This window comes from Mus pahari, chromosome 18 (genome assembly GCF_900095145.1).
Source record: "Mus pahari chromosome 18, PAHARI_EIJ_v1.1, whole genome shotgun sequence".
Lineage (NCBI taxonomy): Eukaryota > Metazoa > Chordata > Mammalia > Rodentia > Muridae > Mus > Mus pahari.
Window position 1 is genome coordinate 11,063,607 of NC_034607.1, and position 21,015 is coordinate 11,084,621.

At 45.5% G+C, this 21,015-nt stretch overlaps 1 protein-coding gene across 4 annotated transcripts in view; it reads left to right on the forward strand.

Moving 5' to 3' along the window:
• The window catches only part of Adgrf5 (adhesion G protein-coupled receptor F5), a 99,401-nt gene that overhangs the window by 73,089 nt on the left and 5,297 nt on the right, over positions 1–21,015 (forward strand). For 3 of the 4 annotated variants that reach the window (XM_029531248.1, XM_029531247.1, XM_029531246.1), the window contains exons 11-20: positions 4,469–4,639; positions 6,616–6,735; positions 6,923–7,132; positions 8,879–9,097; positions 12,043–12,195; positions 13,054–13,262; positions 15,117–15,296; positions 18,094–19,497; positions 20,588–20,629; positions 20,728–20,787. In XM_029531248.1, coding sequence (XP_029387108.1) covers positions 4,469–4,639; positions 6,616–6,735; positions 6,923–7,132; positions 8,879–9,097; positions 12,043–12,195; positions 13,054–13,262; positions 15,117–15,296; positions 18,094–19,497; positions 20,588–20,629; positions 20,728–20,787 — 2,768 coding nt within the window. The remainder of the gene's footprint in view (positions 1–4,468; positions 4,640–6,615; positions 6,736–6,922; positions 7,133–8,878; positions 9,098–12,042; positions 12,196–13,053; positions 13,263–15,116; positions 15,297–18,093; positions 19,498–20,587; positions 20,630–20,727; positions 20,788–21,015) is intronic. The other variant, XM_021217836.2, reaches the window with a different exon arrangement.

The following is a 21,015-nucleotide window of genomic DNA, read 5'->3' on the forward strand; positions in this document are numbered from 1 at the left end:
AGATCTCCATACCTAGATCCAGATCAGAAACTTCTATCTCCCAGTCTCCAGATTAGGTTCACTGGTGAGCCTTCCAATTCTGGATTGTAGTTCATTCCAAATATAGTCAAGTTGACAACCAGGAATAGCCACTACAGGACCTATCACCGACACATTCCTAGGTTCTGTCTTTCTCTATACGCATCTCACCCCGTATGGTTCACTGGATTGTCTATTGGGTAAAAAGGCCAGACTTTTAATCATGAGGTACACTGGGCAGTAGTGGTGCACGCCTTTAATCCCAGCACTTGGGAGGCAGAGGCAGGCAGATTTCTGAGTTCGAGCCAGCCTGGTCTACAGAGTGAGTTCCAGGACAGCCAGGGCTACACAGAGAAACCCTGTCTCGAAAAACAAAAACAAAAACAAATAAACAAAAAGCATGAGGCACATTCAGCAGGAAGAGGAGGGGGGATGCAAATGTGACACAGGCATCCAGGGCCGGGGCTGCAGGATGAGTTGAAGGCCACGCGTGGTTCAGGTTTTGAGAAAATGAAGAATTAAATTCAGAGGAGAATACTAGATTAGAACGTATTATTGTGTGAGAAATGTTGCCGTCGTCTAGAGGTCTGCATCAGGTTCCTTTCATCTGTCAATCAAAAAAGTTAAAGACACACACACACACACACACACACACACCTCAAGTGCAATGGGTAGAAACGGGAGAAATCTCAGGTATGGCAGACAGAATCAGCAGCTGGAGAAAGGCTTTTCTGAGGGGTGAGCACACACACACATACACACACACACACACTCACACTCAGAAAGGCCAATCAAGAGAAAGTGAGAGAAAGGCTTCCTGAAAAGCAAAGGAGGGTCTCAGGAACCAAAAACCAGGAGGTCTCTCCTCATTGGCTGGAGGTCCTCAAGGTCTTGGAAGGGGGTTCCTTCCCCAATGTATGGCTGGTCAGTTTGAACCAAGACAGTTTGAGGTTTCAACCCTGGGACCTGGGTTTCAGCACCAAGATAATAGCTTTTCTTGGCTGACGTGCTAAGCAAATTCAAGCCAAATTAAAAGTATAAAAACAGGTTTATTTGGGAACAGCTCTCGGGGGGTTCACCTTGTCTCAGGAGACAAGGCTAGAGGAATTCACATAAACAGGGAGACAGAGAGAGAAGGCAGAGGTGAGAAGGAGGGAGGGAGGGAGCAAAGGACTGACTGTGTGCAGAGAATAGAGAGGAGGAGCACACACAGAGAGACACCTGGAGTGGTGGCCAGGTCCCTTTATCCACAGTGCACACCTAGTGTACCTGGCGCACCTGACTGTGGCAGGTGATGACATAAGCTACTGCTAGGTCTCTGAGAGCAGGAGGTGAAGTTGCCTGTATATGAACAGGGTTAGGATTCGTCCTGGGTTTGAAACCTAACAGATAGGGAGCCTGATAGGCCTACAACATTGACATCAGCAAGTCCTGCTTGATGGATGGGAGTGGGGAAGGGGGTGTACCAGCAGGAGGAGAAAGCTCATGAAGTCTTTGTTTTGAGATTCCAGGCTTCTGTCTCAGGTCAGGAGGGTGAGGAATAAGCTGGAAGATGCCATCTTCAGGATCTGTTTGCAGGTCCTCTCTCTATGTGTCTGCCTACCAGGGATCTGTCTAACCTGTGATCCTTCAATGGCACACACTGTGTTAAGAGCATTTGACTTTACTCGGTACCCATAGTAAGAATTTAAAGGTGAGAGGAAATTAGATGCTCAGAGCTCAAGCTAGGAACCTAAACTTTCACTGGCCATCGTGATTGTCTACTTGTACTTGAAGCTCAGGAAGCTGAGGCAGGAGAATCACAAATTAAAGGCCAGACTAGATTACACAGCAAATTCAAAGCAAGCTTGGGCTATAGAGTGAGACCCTGTCTCAAAACCCAAACCAAGTTGGCCGCAAAAAAAAAAAAAAAAAAAAAAAAAAAAAANTGAGGCAGGAGAATCACAAATTAAAGGCCAGACTAGATTACACAGCAAATTCAAAGCAAGCTTGGGCTATAGAGTGAGAAAGAAAGAAAGAAAGAAAGAAAGAAAGAAAGAAAGAAAAAAAAAAAAAAAAAAAGAAAGAAAGAAAGAAATTTCCAGGTGGCACAATGAGTAAGTTGAAGAGAGAATTAACTCTGAATTGAAGCCCAGATGTAATCAGTTGCAAAGTTCAGACAACAAACAGTGGGGCCCAGGGGCAGGGCTGGTGGGTAAGGGGTGACCTTTCACTGCTGGAGACGGCCATGTTTCAGGAGTGTAAGCTCAGACAGGGTTCTCATAAGCGAGTGGAAGCACAATGTGAGGAAGTTTGGGTAATTAAAGCGGCTTTAAGTGTTTTAATTTGGGTTCCTGCCAACAGCACTGGCAGGAAACACTGGATGTGCGAATTCTGTCTGGGGAAAAATAAAGAAATCGCACGTGTTGAGTTTGAGGTACCGGAGATGTCAAATCGACGTTGGGAATTTGCCTCCAAAGTTTCCAAGCAGATCATTCCTCTTAGAGTAGTGAGGGAAGTCATCCACCCTCAGTTCATAGCAGGAGCCTCGGGATGGGGGTGGGGGTGCTGATGTTGCCAAGGGAGTGAAGCAAAGAGGAGCAGCAGTGGAGTAGGGTGGGGTGGAGGGGCGTGGCTGGGGATAACACCAGGAGCAACATAGGCATTTAAGAAGGATGCTCCGGAGAGGGCCTTCGAAAGGAAGCCCAGGAGGATGAAAACAGGAAAGACAAGGAAGGACCCAAGGGAAGCTCACACAGCTACCGCTGAAAGAAGATGGCTGGCAGTGGAGGCAACATAAGGAGACGCCCAAGATGGAGGAAAGAGAAGGTGCCGTTAGCCGTAAGGCAACACTTTTGACAAAGTAGAGGGTGACAAAGGCCAGTTTCAAAGATCTAATGACAAGACAGGAGTGGGAAACCTCCGGTGTCAAATGCAGAAGCATCACGAGAGGGGGCAGGGCTAGAGCAGCATTCACATGAGCAAACTAAGATTTGACCTGCAGAGAGGGGCAACGTTCTCCCTGTCTACAGTGTGTCGACCTTGTAGGACCCTTAGCGCAGATGTGGCTTTCTCACAGAGCTTGGTTCAAGGAAGGATGAATGGAGGGCAGGCCTTAGAGTGTTAGAAGTGATTTTGTCAAAGAGAAAGAGAGTGGGGAATGAGTGGAGGGACCTGAATAGACACTTGGGGAGGAATGTTGCTTGGACTGGCTACTTTCCTGGGGTTGTGATCAAATACTCTGACTGAAGGACAAGCTAGAGAACCAGGGTTGATTTTGGCTTTCAGTCCCAGAGCAGCCAGGTATGCATTGTTGATCAGCTAGAGTTGAAGGAATGCATTTATTTTGACACACACAAGCCCACCAGCCTCTTCTGTGTCTTGCACTTTGGGATGGTGCGAGTGCTGGAAGAGCATCCGACAGCCACAGTAGCAGGTGAAGTTGGGTGGAGTAGAAAATGGAGACCAGAGGAGGAAAAGAAATCCCACGCAGGGTTATTTGAGAACCCTAGGCAGGAAGTAAAGACAGCTTGGAGGGTGGGATGTTTCTGAGAGTGGAAACAGTGATTCGGGGGATTATAAAGTTGTGAGCAACTGAAAAAGCATGGAGCTGAAGGTTCCACTGAAAAGCATGCTACTAGTTTAGAGTCAGACAACCATATTTTTGAGGTATTTTTTTTTCTTTTGCTATGTACTCTAATGCTAAATATTGGCCCCCAAGGTCTGATTGCCCCTAGGGATATAGAATTTGCTTGTAGACTCAAATGATGCTATGCAACTAACCTCCCACCCCCAAGTTATCTGATTGGTGAATAAAGATGCCTACAGCCTATTAGCTAGGCAGGAGAGAGATAGACAGAGATGGAGGAGGTTGGTCCCTGGGCTTAGGGTCAAAGGCAAGGCAAGAGACCATGAGGAAGACGGAGCAGAAGGAAAGAGGAAGGTGCCATGGGATAAGAGATGGTAAGAATTGTTCAAGGTGGACTGGCCAATCAGAGTTAAGAGTGGCCCACTCAGAACACAGCATCCTGCCTGCAGGGTATGCTAGTGCAATGGTGCCTTAAAACTTGTGGGAGTGACCAACCACGTCTGATTTCACGGAAGGCCCTCTTTGTGAGATGAAAGCACATCCCTGATGCTATTTGGGTGATCAAGTACCTGAGACTAGATAGTCCATGGACCTAGGGTAAATACAAATACAGTTCTACTCAAAGAACATAGCAATAAAAATGACTCATAATGGCATTCTATGACACCCATAGCTCACAAGTCATAACTCGGGGTTATTGATAGGGAGGTAAAAGCTAATAGCTAAGGGGGTAGATATCTAGCAAGTTCTAGTGCTGATTAAGGCTTATTATAAATATAAACATTATGTGTCTTTTTATCTGGGAACTGAGTGATCAAAGGGGTTTGAGATTAAATATATACTACAACACATGTTGTTGAAAATGTGCTTACATCATTGCAGGGAACCCAGAATCAGACCTAGAGTCTAGCTGCAGCACTTACACGCTCAAGGCAGATGGAACCCAGTGTCCCAGTGGGTCTTCTGGAACCACAGTCATCTACACATGTGAGTTCGTCAGTGCCTACGGAGCCAGAGGCAGTAAGAACATAGCCGTGACCTTCACCTCTGTAGGTGAGAACTCTTGCCGTAGACTCTTTAGACAAACGTTCGTTACACTTGCCAGTCGCCTGGGATCATCACCTCAGTGGGCAGAATGAAACCGAGCTTTCCCTGGGAGTGGGATGGCAGTCAGATGTCCCTCTATGCCATTTCAATGCAGATGGAATCATTTTAAATTGGGCTGGGTCGGAAAGACTGGGAAGAAACTAATTGTGTTGTTCAGCCAAAGGAAGCAGTTGGGCTAAGAAAGTAGTATGGGGCCAAGCTAGTTCTGTTGTCATTGAAGATGGCTAACTCCCTTCCCCCACAATTTGGTTTTCCCTCCTTAAATCCCAACAGCCTCACTACCGCCCCCCCACCCCCCCCAGTCCCCCTCTGGTTTCATGTTGCAATCTCTCCATTTGAGAAATAGCCCCACGTAAAGCTGGGACGACCTGATCACTTGGTCTTATGGTTGAATAAAAAGGTTTGTTTTCAGTCTTTCAGTTTCTGAAAGGGCCATTTCTTATTTCATCTACACACAGGAACCAGAGAGAGGGGGGCAGTGGGGTGGGGGTGGGGGGGGCAGGACAGGAAGTGTGCCTAGGCTGTAAAACCTTAAATCCTATGCACAGCGATATACTGTGTTCAGCAAGTTCCCCATTTTAAAGGTTTTGGAACTATCACAGAATATCACCAACTGGGATGTAAGTGTTTAAACATGAGCCGAAGGGGGGCATTTCTCATTCACTCTCCAATGCTGATCCTATGCCGATCAAACTAATAAAGGCATCATTAATCAAATGGCATTCTAGAGCCACCACAGCTACAGACATTTCTTTCCAACTGTCCTCTGAAAATGAACCAGTTACAGCCTTTTTGAGAAATGTCATAAGAAGCAGGATGCAAGCAATACCTATTTGCCTTCTGCACGTGGTCTGCTATTGGGAATCAGTGCATATTCAACAAACATAGCTCTTAATTGGAAACCCAGAACATAATACAGAGGCATGGTTAGTGCTTGCCGAAAATTCCACATCTGGCCATCCGACCTATCTTGAAAACAAGAGAATCAGATTTCTGGGTCCACGGGGTTTTGCTTTCTGCTTAGAAACGGCTAGCCCCCTCAGGGAACTGATTCCAGATCAGTTGCCGTGCCTCAGCATGTGAACTCTGTCCCAGAGTCTGTGGAAAGCACTGACTTCTTTCGATGATCACTAAGAATGAGACTGATATATGACTGGAGACACAGACCTGTGGCAGCAGGCTTAGGAAATGAGGCAGTTCACCTCCACAGGTGACAAAAGCAAATGCCATCTTGAGATGTCAATCATGGGAAAGATATGCTCCCAGAGACGAGGAAAGATAGAACAAGAGAAAAATAAATAATTGGTTTTCATATCAGCATCTATATTGCAATGATCCCAACACTGTCAACAATGTCTTACAGAATCTGTGATAGAATTCCAAAAATAGCAGTAAACATGTGATTGATTATATTATTAACCTTGGTTATTGTATTGTATATAGTTAAAATGAAATAGCCATAAATAACATTAAGGTGCCCGTGCATCCAGTGTTTCTGAGATGATCTAAGCATGATTATTTGGAGAGTGAACTTTATGATCCCTGTGCTGAAAAGGTAGATCAAGAATCCACTCATTTGCTTATGAAGCACTGATTAGATACTAGATTGTATATTGTAAAAGTTAAGGATGTACCAACAGTGGCAAAAGGCTGCCATTTTATGGGTTCAGACATAAAAAGGAGCGAATCTACATCACAGTGGTCTGACATTGGTGATCCAGTGGTGAACACAGCTGCCTTCCAAGAAAAAAAAAAATACCGTATTGTGGGGAAAGCACTCAAAGAGTCAATATGAAGTTGTTGCAAGAACCCAATCCTCTATTTTTCCATTGGTGGGGGGCGGGTCACAGAGGAGGTTGGAGGGGAGCCTGGATTAAGTCAACATCCCTAAGCGTGCAACCTTCTACCCTGCCGATCATCAGGAGATAATGCCAGCTCCAAAGGGGAAGTGCCCGAGGTCCTAAGGCATGTGATCGAAGTGAGTACAGTTCAGAGCACCACCGGGAACAGCCTAGAAACAAGTAAACCCCAGGAGCAGCAAGGTACCAATCCCACGCTGACACGGGGAGAGCCAGGATGGTCCGTGTCTCTGTCCCTGTCTTAAATGTCACTCCCGTGTCGATGTCGTCTGAACAAAAAAAAAACAAAAAACAAAAAAAAAAACAAAAAACTAAACATTGCATCTGTTGTTGGTTTTTGTCTTGTCTGTTTTGTTTTGCACTCTTTCAGCCAACCTAACAATAACCCGGGACCCAATTTCTGTTTCTGAGGGACAAAGCTTTTCTATAACCTGCCTCAGCGATGTGAGTAGCTTTGATGAGGTGTACTGGAACACCTCCGCTGGTATTAAAATCCATCCAAGGTTTTATACCGTGAGGAGGTATCAGGATGGAGCAGAGTCGGTACTGATGGTGAAGACCTCCACCCGAGAGTGGAACGGTGAGTGACAGGCTAGACCCTGCAGCGGGCTGCCTAGACCCATGGAAATACACGATGGCAGACAGCTAGGTCTGTCTTAGGACATGCCTGTCGTGACTACTTTAGATTAATTACTCTTTGTGGGTGATAGGACAGTATGGGGGGAGGGACAGATCCTATTTGTTTGTTTGTTTGTTTATTTTCAAGACAGGGTTTCTCTGGGTAGCCCTGGCTGTCCTCTAACTCACTCTGTAGACCAGGCTGGCCTCAAACTCATAGAGATCCACCTGCCTCTGCCTCCCAAGTGCTGGGGTTAAAGGCGTGCACCACCACTGCCTAGACCACATTATCCTATCTTATAGATGTGGAAAATGGTGTTCACAAGCAATAATAAATGTGGTAGTATAAGTGACGTTGTACAACCTGGACTGAAGTTAGCGTCTAACTCCACAGCCAGCACTCCTGCCACCAGGACAATAGGAGGCTTTTTTTTTTTTTTTTTTTTTTTTTTCAAAATAGCTTTACTGGGGACCTGAGAAGTGGCTCAGTCAGTAAAGCACTTACCTTGCAAACATGAGGACCTGTGTTTGATCCCCCAGAAAGCACATTAAGAAGCCCTGCCCAGCAATGCCAGCTTGCAGCCTCAGCAGTGGTGGCAGGGACGGGTGGAGACGGGTAGTTTCCTGGAGGCTTGCTAGCCAGCTAGTCTAGCCTGTGTGGCAAAGCGCTAGGTCAGGGAGAGACCCTGCCTCAAACAGAAAAGGGGAGGTACCTAGGAAACAAGAGTGGAGATTGTTCTTTAATCTCCACGTGTATATGTATACACGTACATGCGTACCTGCACACACATGCATCTGCACATACCTGTGCACACAAAACGATGATGATGATGACGATGATGATGATGGTGATGATGATGATGGTGGTGGTGGTGATGGTGATGATGATGATGGTGATGATGTTGATGGTGATGATGATGATGGTGATGGTGGTGGTGGAGGTACAGATTTACTACATGATTGGCACTACACTACTCAGCTGTGCCATGAAAACTCCAGTAAGTGTTTTTATGTCCAGTTTTTTAAATAGAGAAGCATTTGTATTTCCTGTTTATTTTTCTTAATTGTTCATGTTGCCAGGAGATACAGGTCACTGAAAGCATAAAGATTCAGGAGAACTGTGTGGTAACAGCTGACATCCACGGAGCCTTTATGATATAGCCTTTAGTAGGTCACTGGGCTAGATACTTAAACATCCAGGGCAGGCAGCTGCTTAAATGATGGTTTGACCTCTGGTGCCATGGTGTCCTGAAATCTAAGGGACCACTCCTTCAGAGACAGCCAAGTGACTGTGATAAGACCGAGGTGCTCTGTGATGTCCATGCTCTTCAAAAGCTTTCTCTTTTCTGCACACCACCAACTCCCCATTCTCCCTTTGGTTGTGGGAGAAGCTTGGAGTGGAGAGTTTGGAGCCCAGTTTCATTCTTGTCCTTGGATAAAGCCACTTCATTGGATTGGAGTGAATGCATACTTGAAGATAGGAGGGTTATTGGCTCGTTCTTCAGATCCATGAAGGGAATAAAGGAGAAGTCAGTCAGGCTCTCCCAGGGTCCAGGCAGGTGGAACAGGTCTGTACACAAATTTGAGGAAACAAAGATAAACCTCTTCTTACTGCCATGATGTCATTTAGGAGCGATGACTTCATTACAATGATGCCTTTCAAGAGCGATGATTTCACTCTGTCTCACTTCTGCTCCCCCGCCCCCAGGAACCTACCACTGCATATTTAGATATAAGAATTCATACAGCATTGCCACCAAAGATGTCACCGTTCACCCGCTGCCTCTGGCATCAGACATCATGATGGATCCTTTGGAAGCCAGTGGCCTGTGTACCAGTTCCCATCAATTCCAATGCTGTGTAGAAGAGGATGCAGGGGAAAAGTACGCTGTGACCTTCCACGTGGACTCCTCATTCTTTCCCGCTGGTAAGAGGCAGACCGTGCTGCTGCTAGGCCACACTAGCCCATAGGTGTGGATTTTTTCTCTTAAAAATACATATTGAAAAATTCACGGAGACGGAGGAGCCACACTTGCAGGTAAAGGGATGTAATCCTAAATACTCAGGAAGCTGACACAGGTGGCCTGCCTAAGCGATCATAGGGGATTCAAGGACAAGCTAGGCGACTTGGTGAAACCCGGTCTCAAAATAAAAAAATGAAAAGAGGCTAAGGATGGAGCTCTGATGCAGAACACTGCCCTGACCTGGGAGGCCCATGGGATCCATCCTCAGTAGCCAGAGAAGAGGCCAGACCTCTAACCATGACCAATGGAGTTTTGCTTTCCAGTCTTCTGTGGGCATGTCACCTTTTGAAGATCCCGTCCTTGTGCCAGGGCTGGGATGTGGTGGGGAATGCCTCAGGGACCGTTTAAAGTACAAAGACTGGGGCTGGAGTTAACTGGGGCTCCGTAGTTAACAGCACTGGCTACTCTGGGATCCTGGAGAGTGTATCAGGGAGAATTCCGCCTGTCTCTCTTATCTTGTTTTGGTATATGGCTGATGATTCACTGGTTTGAACCAGAAGTCTTGGGCGGAGCCCGTATGTTTTTCCTTCACCTCCACACCCTCGGTGTTCAACCAGATACCCTGATGATGCGTCTTTCTTTGTTATAACTTGATACAGAATGAACCAATCATCCTTATAATTGCATGACTGCAGAGATGATAAGAGAGAAAGAACCAAACAGCACAGAGGGAAAGAAAGTAAGACCCACTCTCTAGCAAGCATGATGCTTCCCAAAGGCATTGCCATTATCATCATCCTAGAAACTCTGGTCGAAGGCTCCAGGGTCAGGAAGATCTTGTTCTTTAAAACTTTTCATTCAGTTTATTTATTTGATTTTATGTGTGCAAGTGCTTTGCCTGCATGTGTGTGTGTGTGTGTGTGTGTGTGTGTGTGTGTGTCACATTCACACAGAGCCTATGGAAGACAAAAAGACTGTGTTGAGTCCCCTGGAACTGGAGTTATAGAAGATTATGAGCCACCACATGGGTTCTGGGGACCAAACCCAGGTTATCTGCAAGAGCAGCCAATGCTCTAAACCACGGAGCCATCTCTTCAGCCTTGGCCTTTGTATTTCAAATGGTACCCAAGCCGTTCCCCACCACATCCCACCCCTGGCACAATGACAGGATCTTCAAAGAGTGATATGCTCAGTAGCAGACTTGGTCCGGAAAGCAATAATCCTTCAGTCATGGTTGGAAAGAAAATAGGCATGGGATTGAGAGACAGCTTAGAAGTCGAGTGGGGGGGGGGGTGTCTGCAACCACCATGGCCAACAGAGTAATGGGTGGAGGGAGGCAAGAAGCCCCCAGATACAACATGACTCAGCAGCTGCTGTTGCTTCAGACTTCATAAACCTGATCACAAGTAATTAGTTTTAGGCATATTTAAACAGAGTTTGATGAAAGTTTTCCTGGTGATAATTAATTCAGTCTGGTATGCACGATAAAGCAAATGCACATACATCTCCTTGAGGAACAAAGTAAGCTAAATAAAGATCGGAGGTGACTACATCTTCGTTACGTACACAGGACACCTTCCACAACTATAGGCTCTATTCAAGGACTGAGAAAAACAAGCTTATGATAAGGACTCGGGGGAAGGTCTGGTATAGTCTTGGTCACAGAGCTAGAGCAAAGGTCACCAGGCCATTAACCTCTGTTCCCATCATTCTGGGCAGATAATAGGTTATGCATCCCATCCTTTGAAGGGACAGTTTTGTTTATTTAACACCCCCATTGCCACTAGTACTTATCTGTGAGCACAAGGGCCTCCAGATCTCCTACAGTTGAAGGCACTTGGAGAGTCTCTTGCAAGGGACCTGGGTTTGGCCTTCAGCATCCTCCTTGGATAACTTACAGCCACCTACAACTCGAATTATAGTGCATCCTGTACACTCTTCTAGCATCTGTGCTATCCTGCAAATACACAGCACACATATAAGTCAGAAGTAAATTAATAATAATAATAATCAATTTAGACATACATTTTATTGTCTATAAAGACCTATGCTTATCAAAGGCACTGTATATAACACCAAATACCCTAAAAAATAAGTAGCATAGATAGAAAAGGCAGTGGAAGTTCAGAAAAATCAAGACTCCAGTTAGACAGAGAAGACTGTGTTACATTACTGGATGATGGAGAATCGCCCCAGATGTGGAAGAATGCCAATATCCCCACATTCTGATGCCAGAATATGTAAATTGGGTGTTTCTTATATGCCAGATACTCAGCCAAGCACAGGGAGATGTGAAGATAAAGGAGACTGGGGACTTTCTCTGTTGATACTTCTGGCTTGGTAGGACAGAATAACCTTAGGGAAGAGAGATGGTTCAACTGTCAAGAGCACATACTGCACCAAGTTCAAATTCAATTCCCAGCACCCATCTTAGGTGGTTTCACAAGCACCAGCAATTCCAGCTCCATGGTATCTGATGCCCTTCTCTGGGCTCTGCAGGTTAGCTGCACTAACTAGCACATACTTAGACACCCATGAGTACACATTATTTTTTTTAATTTTATATTAATCTTTAAAATTTAAAGTGGTCTATAAAGAAGTGATTATAAATCACTGCGAGGCAGGGTATGGCCAAGGTGCAGAGCAGGATGTAGGCTCAGACTTGAAACCATGAATGGATGGTCAAGGTGAGATTTTTGGCCAGCACACATTCAAAGATGAATTTACCTACTCTGAGAACCGGAGGTTCTTTTCACATGAATATGTGAAACCATATTGAAACTAAATGTCACAAATTTCCCCGGAGATTTGGGGGCACGTTTGTTCATATCAGAACATCTTGACAATCTTTACTTATGTCTTGGCTGTTCATATTGTCGGTTCATATTCTCAATAATACTGTCTCTAGAAAGAGAAGTTATCGGCAAGCAAGCATGCTACAAATACAGTCTCCCAGCGAACTTACATCCATGTCCCAAAGACATCGCAGTGTTCTGCCACTTTACCAATGCAGCCAACAGCTCAGTCCGGAGCCCATCTATGAAGCTTAAACTTATTCCAAGTAAGTGCATTTAAATGACCTTCAAGTCACCTAATCATGAGCAGAGCCTCGTTTATTCGTTGATGTCTTCATTTGCATATGAAGGCTTTGGGTGAACCACAGGGAATTAAAAAAGGAAAAGGGGGCCATGTTCTCTGGCCTCTAGCCTAGGGGACCAAGAGATGCAATTGAAGATGCTGTCCCAGATGCTGGAGTGAACATAAAGATAGAATTAGTATGCATGGCTACAAAGTGTTCCTGTTAGTTCTCCTGTGATAGTAGAGGGGGAGCCTGGTAAATGAAGTAATTCCCGGGCCAAGCCCTCAAGGCTAAGTGGGTGGCAAGGCAGACTGGAATGGGCAGTATCTGTGTCCTTCTGAGGTTCCTTACAGATGACACCAAGGGAATGTGTCCTTACCAGTGCTCTTCCTGAGACAGAGCCATTCGAAAAGAAATGGTGGGACGATCCCCTCCTATTCTCTGTCAACCCTGAGCCAGTTGACCTGGCCTAGTCTCGAGATAAGAAGTCATGATCTGTGTGACTGTTTCCATGAGAGGTCATGTGGAAGAACTCTCTCCAGTCACCAGAAAGGCCGGGTGATAAGATGGCTTCCTTGTGACTGGAACCCCCATACACGAAGGTTCTGTAGTTTTCTAACCAGTTAATTCGAGCTTACCGAATACTATGTGTACATTCTTGTGCATATTGATAACTGGAGCCTGTCCATCAAAGTAGGAAGGTATCATGACCTTAAGACCTTTGGTAAGCAAGATTCTCTCCAGTGACACCCATTTCCCTACAGAGGACATAACTTCATTCTTCTTTCTGGCTGAAAGAATTTCTCAACCTCCCCTTTTATTTCCATGTTTCTGATGCAGGGGGGAATATCACATGCCGGGATCCCATCCTAGGCATCGGCGAGCCTGGGAAAGTCATTCAGAAACTGTGCCAGTTCTCAGGTGTTTCCAGAAGCTCTGGACAGACCATCGGTGGGACTGTCACTTACAAATGCGTGGGCTCCCAGTGGAAGGAGGAGTCAAGGGCCTGCATCTCAGCCCCAATCAATGGTTTGCTCCAGGTGGCCAAGGTGAATCTGAAACCCTGGACTCTAAATACTTGGGGAGGGGCATCTCTCTGGCTCAGCAGAATTCTCAGCACTTAGGAGAATTGGCCATGGACCACTCTAAAATGCATGGTCTACAGAGTTCATGGCCATCCTGGTCTACAGAGTGAGTTCCAGGATAGCCAGGGCTATACAGAGAAACCCTATCTTAAGAAAAAAAAAAAGGATGTTAGAAAACTGATATGTACAGATAGATGATACAACTTGTCACCTGAATCAAGATACTCTGAGAATAAAAAGGGACAATTCTTTTTTAGTTTTATAATATTTTTATTATTAAAATATTGTCACATAATTCTGCCCCCATTCCATGTCTCTCCTCCAAATCTTCCCATATCTCTCCTTTCCCCCATTTTCTTTCATTTATATATTTATTCACAAGCATATACAAACAGAGAGAGTCTTCCCAGACCATTGAATGTTGCATGTATGTATATGACATCAGGGCTGACCACTTGATGTTGGATAAACAATTAGGAAACTCATCCCTGGGTGAGACTACTTTCCCTGTTCTCAGTGTCCCTTGGTTGCCTGGAGTTCTTTGCCTCAGCATGGGACCCTGTGAAGTTTCCCCCTTCCACATCAGCATGTCTGTTATTGTTGTCCTTGTGCAGGTCTTGCTGAGGCAGCCATTTTATTGAGGCACCACGGATGAAACACAGTCTCACAGATGATTTCCAAGTCCTCTGGCTCTTACAGTCTTTCCATCCCCCCGCCTCAGTTTTTTGTTTTGTTTTGTTTTGTTTTGTTTTGTTTTGTTTTGTTTGAGCCTTGGGTACAATCATTGTGTTGAAGATGTATTCATTGGACTGGACAATCCAAGAGCAGTCATTTTCTGCATCTTGACCAGTAATGGGCTTCTGTATTGGTTTCTGTCTATTGCAAAGAGTGGTGGCGCACGCCTTTAATCCCAGCACTCGGGAGGCAGAGGCAGGTGGATTTCTGAGTTCGAGGCCAGCCTGGTCTACAGAGTGAGTTCCAGGACAGCCAGGGCTACACAGAGAAACCCTGTCTCAAAAAATAAAAAAATAAAAAAGAGTTTTGTTGGTGAGGGTCAGATGCTACACTTACCTGTGTGTCTATGTGTAAGTATTTACAATGCAGCTAGGAATTATGTGTTTTAGTGAAGTGGTGGAATAAGGTTGTCCTCTAAGATGGATGACCTTGCTAGCTCCAAGTAGTTGGCTAGATTTCTAGGACCAAACATGGTTTCCCTGCTGTCGAGTGAACCTTCAATCCAATTAGACAGCAGTTGGTTGCTGCCAAGATATGAGTGCCGCTATTGGAACTCTAGGGACATCTTGCCCTATTAGTCTCTTTTGAGGTCCATAGGTTTCACAGCTGTGTAGAACTACAGTTCACCTCACTCCCTTGGCAGCTTGTATCACACTTTATGGGACTGTGAAAGTGAAGGAGGACATTCTTAATATTTATGCTGAGACAACAGATGTAGAAGGATGAAATATGGAGGGACAAGCATTCACAATCAGAAGCATAAGTAGCATAAGAAAAAAGAGTGATAGATGTGTTTCTATGTGGGCAAGCGACTATTTTACTTTAACTCTGTAGCAATAATATCTACCATTCCTCTCTTTCTAGTTAGCTTCTAGGTTGGCGTATGTTTAACTCCTTGCTTTCTGTGCATGAGATCTTAAGCATTCTCCATCCTGAAGGGTGTGTACGGAGACTCTAAGAAGTCAAGGCTTTAATTTACAGGATATACTATTGATGTAGGCATTGAGAGTAAAGGAGAACCACAGATTCCAGGTTATTGGAATAATTTCATTTGGTTTTTTGCTTTTTTTCTTTTTAAACTAGGCTTTGATCAAGAGCCCCTCCCAGGATCAGAAGCTCCCTACATACCTGAGGGACCTTTCTGTTAGTACTGGGAAGGAAGAACAGGACATCCGCTCATCTCCAGGGAGCCTGGGAGCCATCATCAGCATCCTTGATTTGCTCTCAACGGTTCCCACTCAAGTGAATTCAGAAATGATGAGAGTAAGTGGACTTAAGCCTTGTGGGAGTTCGGGGCCTTGCCTTCTCAAACCTCTGGACTTGTGTGCAGGAGGCATCACTCCTTCCTGCACAGACTCGTCTCTCTCAGAGCACTCACTTGGATACAAGAATATTGTAGTGTGCTCTGCAGTCTATGGCTTCTAGGAACATCAGAGCGTTTTTGGATTTCTTTAAAGTGTCTCTGCTTTCATTTCTTCATTCGAACATGATGAATTCCTGCTAGTTTTCTAGAAAAACTAGTAATTTAGAGGTTACAGCATACGTGGAAGGTGAGTATGAGGTCATTTGGGCACCTAGGAGGCAAGCCTCTTGGCACACCTGCAAAATACTGGCTTGATTAAAGTCAGCTTCTGAAAAGGTCTGTCACAGACTGTCTTCATTAAAGTAATTGATTTAGGAAGATTCATCTGAATTGTGGGCAGCACCATTCCCTAGGCTGGGCATCCTGAGGTATCTAAGAGTAGAGGACATGAGCTGAGAGCTTGCAGGCACACCTTTCTTCGTTGCTCTCTGCTCTTGACTGTGGCTATAACATGACCAGCTCTCTTAAGATCCCACCACTGTCAGCTGCCCTGTCGAGGTACGATGTGATCTGGAATTGTAGGCCCTTACATGGTTTTTGTCGGGGTATTTTGTCACAGCAACAGAAAGGAAACCAGGATAAGATTCTCAAAGGCCTTACATCGAATGTAAACTATGAGGTACTTTTTTGGGGGGGGGGGAGAAAAGAAAGATCATAACAGTTCAACTAGAGAGGCTTTAATGAAAGGAAACATACAGAGGTAAGTCAGAATAAAATACGTAAGGGGTGAGATGGGGCACTCAGAAGCCACATTCTTTATGAGCCACACTATAGACAAAAGATTGGATTTCACTCAAGTCCAGTGGTAGCTGAAGTCTTAGGGGAGACCACCCTCCTCAGAAGCTATAGTGTTTGAAGGCCAGTATAGTTTTTTACCAGAGACAAGCTAGGGATGAAGGGAATAGGGTTAAGGGGACAGCATGGATGGTTTATGTCAACTCTTCTCACTCCCATCTTTCCATTGCCTGTCTCCTAGTGGCTAAACCCAACAAGAGACCAGCAAACATGGAGCCTAGTAGCAATGTGCAAAGCTTTACATGTGTGGGTGGGGACTGTCCAAGCACAGGTTGGGTTGCTTGGGCAGAAATATACTGTGTCACTGTTCTAGAGGTGAATCGAGATGGCTGCAGAGCCACGCTCCCAGAAAAGATGCTAGAGAAGAACCTTGCTACAGTTCTCCCTGCTTCTGGGGGCCCCAGGCGTACTTTGGTTTCTGCAGAACCACCTGAATCTCTCTGCCTTTTCCTCATCTGTAGTTTGTAAAGATATATTAGAGCTGGGAGCTACTCAGATAATTCAGAATAAGTCTTGCCCTATTTCATTCTGTTGATGTGATAGACACCATGACCAAAAGCAACTAGGGGGAGGAAGGTTATAGGCTGCGGTTCATCACTGAGGGAAGTCAAGGCAGAAACTTGACACAGAAGCCATAGAGGAGTAGCTTAGCAGCTTAGTAGCTCTTAATCTCATGTTTACCTTGCTTTCCTATATAGCCTGGGACCACCTGCATAGGGAATGGTGCTGCCCACAATGGATGGGGCTCTCCTGTATTAACTGTGCCAAGCAAGACAATTTTTCACAAACACACTCACCTGCCAGTCTGCTCTAGGCAACCCCTTTAGCAAGACTTCTTCTTGGGCAATACTTGTGACTCTAGGTTGCATCAAGTTGACAGTTAAAGCTGACAAGAATCGGTCCTTAAAATAATTACATTTGTAAAGACTACCTGTTTGGATAAGGTCACATTCTCAAGGTTTTGGTATCAGGATGTGTCCAGTTAGATAGAAGTTACCACTCAACCTATTTCATAGGCTTATTCTTCTGTAAGTCAGACAAGGCAAAGATACAGAGGAGAAATATTTTTCAAGAGAAAGGAATAAATGAAAAGCATCAGGCCCAAACTTAAGAGAAAGAGAGATTGTTTATCAGGCAACAAAACTGCCCTTGCAAACAGTTTCATAGCTTATTTGATGCTCAGGGCTAGAGTGGATCTTCTGAGAGTTTCTCTTGCTGGTGACACGCCACCTACCAAAAGCCTTCACAGGCTTGAGACTTCAAACAAAGTCAACCACTGGCCTGGGGAGATGTCTGGAAAGTGCTAACCATGAAAGCATAAGAATCTGAGTTTAATCTCCCTGACCCATGTAGATAAAAATGGGTGCAGGGCCTGAATCCCAGCACTGGGGAAGCAGATAAGAGGATGCTCCCTGGAGTATCCCAGCTGGTCAGTCATGTGGCATCAGTGAGCTCCTGACTCAGTGACAGAGTCACTGTGGACAGTTACTGTGAAAGAGATCCAATGTTAACCTTTGGCCTCTGCACCTCCATGCACACACACACACACACACACACACACACACACACACACGCACGCACCCATTAACATACCTGCACATGATTACAAAAATAAAATAAGAGCCAAGAACTAGTAAATAAGACCTCTTCCAGCCAGCTAAGTAGGTCTCAGTAGTGTGAGGGTAATTCTCAGTCACTGTTACTGAAAACTAAGCAAAGTTCTACAGCCTTGTGGTCTCTACCTCTTTCAAGGTCTGTTGAGAGAAAGTGGGGGAGAGATTTTCTCTGCTTGTGGCACCCCAGACCCTTGCACCGACCAGTATCCGGAGAAATGCTGTTTTATCTTTTTTTATCTTGAAAAATGCTGTCATTCCCCACCCCCCCTGCCCATGTCACCTACAGGACATACTTGCTACCGTTAATGTCATCTTAGACAAGTCTGCCTTGAACTCCTGGGAGAAGTTACTACAGCAACAGAGCAATCAGAGTTCTCAGTTCCTGCACTCCGTGGAAAGGTTTTCCCAAGCACTCCAGCTGGGAGACAGCACTCCTCCGTTGCTCGTCCACCCTAACGTTCAGATGAAGAGCATGGTGATAAAACGTGGCCACCCCCAAATCTACCAACAGCAGTTCATCTTCAAAGACTCTGACCTGTGGGGTGACGTAGCCATTGATGAGTGCCAGCTGGGAAACCTGCAGCCTGATTCATCCATCGTTACTGTGGCTTTCCCAACTCTCAAAGCCATCCTTGCCCAGGATGTACAGAGAAAGGCATCCTCCAACAGCTTAGTAATGACAACCACTGTCAGCCATAACATTGTCAAGCCATTTAGGATTTCTATGACTTTTAAGAACAACCATCGTTCGGGTGGCAAGCCACAGTGTGTCTTCTGGAACTTCAGTCTTGCCAACAATACAGGGGGCTGGGACAGCAGTGGGTGCTCTGTGGAAGATGATGGTAGGGACCATAGGGACAGAGTCTTCTGCAAGTGTAACCACCTGACATCCTTCTCTATCCTCATGTCCCCAGACTCCCCAGATCCAGGGTCTCTTTTAAAAATACTTCTGGATATCATTTCTTACATCGGGTTGGGGTTTTCCATAGTCAGCTTAGCTGCCTGTCTGGTTGTGGAAGCCATGGTGTGGAAATCTGTGACCAAGAACCGAACTTCCTATATGCGCCACATTTGCATAGTCAACATTGCCTTTTGCCTTCTGATTGCTGACATCTGGTTCATTGTGGCTGGTGCTATCCACGACGGTCGCTACCCACTCAACGAAACTGCTTGTGTGGCCGCCACATTCTTCATTCACTTCTTCTACCTCAGCGTCTTCTTCTGGATGCTAACTCTGGGCCTCATGCTCTTCTACCGGCTGATTTTCATTCTGCACGATGCAAGCAAGTCCACTCAGAAAGCCCTTGCCTTTTCTCTAGGCTATGGCTGTCCCCTCATTATCTCATCTATCACAGTGGGGGTTACACAGCCACAGGAAGTCTACATGAGGAAGAACGCATGTTGGCTCAACTGGGAGGACACCAGAGCGCTGCTGGCTTTTGCCGTCCCCGCATTGATCATTGTGGTGGTGAACGTGAGCATCACAGTTGTGGTCATCACCAAGATCCTGAGGCCCACCATTGGGGACAAGCCAGGCAAGCAAGAGAAGAGCAGCCTATTCCAGATCAGCAAGAGCATCGGGGTCCTCACACCACTCCTGGGGCTCACTTGGGGTTTCGGTCTTGCCACAGTGATCCAGGGGAGCAACGCTGTGTTCCACATCATATTTACTCTCCTCAATGCCTTCCAGGTAAGCTCGCGGCACTGGGATCTCAGGAAATGCCCCCTTCTCCTGGGATAAACTAATGATCGAAACCCAAACAAGAGGAGGAATGGGGAAGGGTTTTCATGCACAGGAGACCCGAGCTTCAGAGAACAGTAATTACAGGCACTCAAAGAGATGAAGGGGCAGAGTCCTCTGTTCCCATGGAACCTTGACCCTTTTATCACCTGCATTATAATCTGGTTCCAAATGTCCCCATCACACAAGTAGGAGGAGACTCACCATCCTAAACTAGCTAGGGCTGTTGACTTAAGATAACCTTGCTCTAGTCTTATCTCTTAAGTATAACACTGTCACCAAGTCAAGCCATGGTTCCATTTAGTCTCTGGGAGGCATCAACAAACTTTGTGAGGACAGGCTTCCTGTTGGTCACTGTATCTTCTTCTAGTGCCTAATAAAGACCTTGGTCCAAGGTATGTTTTCAAAGAGATAATTGAAGAAAATAGATGCTGGGTACCACGTAGTTTCTCTGGAAATATATGTTGAAAAAAAAAAAAAAGAACGCTATGTATATGCCAATCTATTCAGTGATGTTCAAGGGCCATCATTTCTTTGCTCTCTTAGAGTATGTAGCTATTTACAGTGGATGCCAGTTTGTTAGACACGCCGTAAGAGAGAGACAGACAACGAGGAAGCGTCTTGTTCCTGGATGCTGTGACAAAAATGTACTAATCCCACTCCTACCACTGTGTGTTATAAAGTGCAGAATGCTTAGCCTTCAAGATATGCTTCCCTGGATAGAAACCATTTCCTCCTATGATTGTCTTCACAACATAGAGGGGTGGATGAAGAAAAATGTGGATTAGAGACATGTATTTAGTAACAGAACCTACATGGAAATTACTGTTCATGACTGAAGGAAAATAAAAATGATTTCCCTAGCATTGATCATTTAAGACTCCTCAGGGCATAACTGTTGCTTCATGCAATTTCAACGTCTTCTGGACTCACCGCATCCACTCAGATCGGGGAAAGAGGTGGGGCAGACTCCACATGTGCTTAAGAGTGCTTTCTGCAGAACTGAATCTTAAAGCACAGCTCTTAATCCTTTCCGCAGGGGCTCTTCATTTTGCTCTTCGGCTGCCTCTGGGATCAGAAGGTAGGAATGATGATCTTTTTTTTGTGCTTCTGGAAATGTCTAACGGGCGCAAACCAAGCCTTGTGTATTGACCCCTGGCTTCTTTTCAAACGATGCAGGTGCAAGAAGCTTTGCTGCATAAGTTTTCATTGTCAAGGTGGTCTTCTCAACACTCAAAGGTAAACCTGGCTGTGAAGACACTTTGTTTCATAGCCTCATGGGGTCTGCTAATAGGATAAAAGGATGCAGAGTAACTCTTACCCTGGGGGTGACCAGGATTCCTTAGCAAAGAAAGAAAGATAAAATGTAGAGGGGAGGGGAGGGGAGGGGAAGGAAAGGAGAGGAGAGGAGAGGAGAGGGAATGGGAGGGGAGAAAAGAGGATGTTCATTTCAGAGCATTGGTTTTC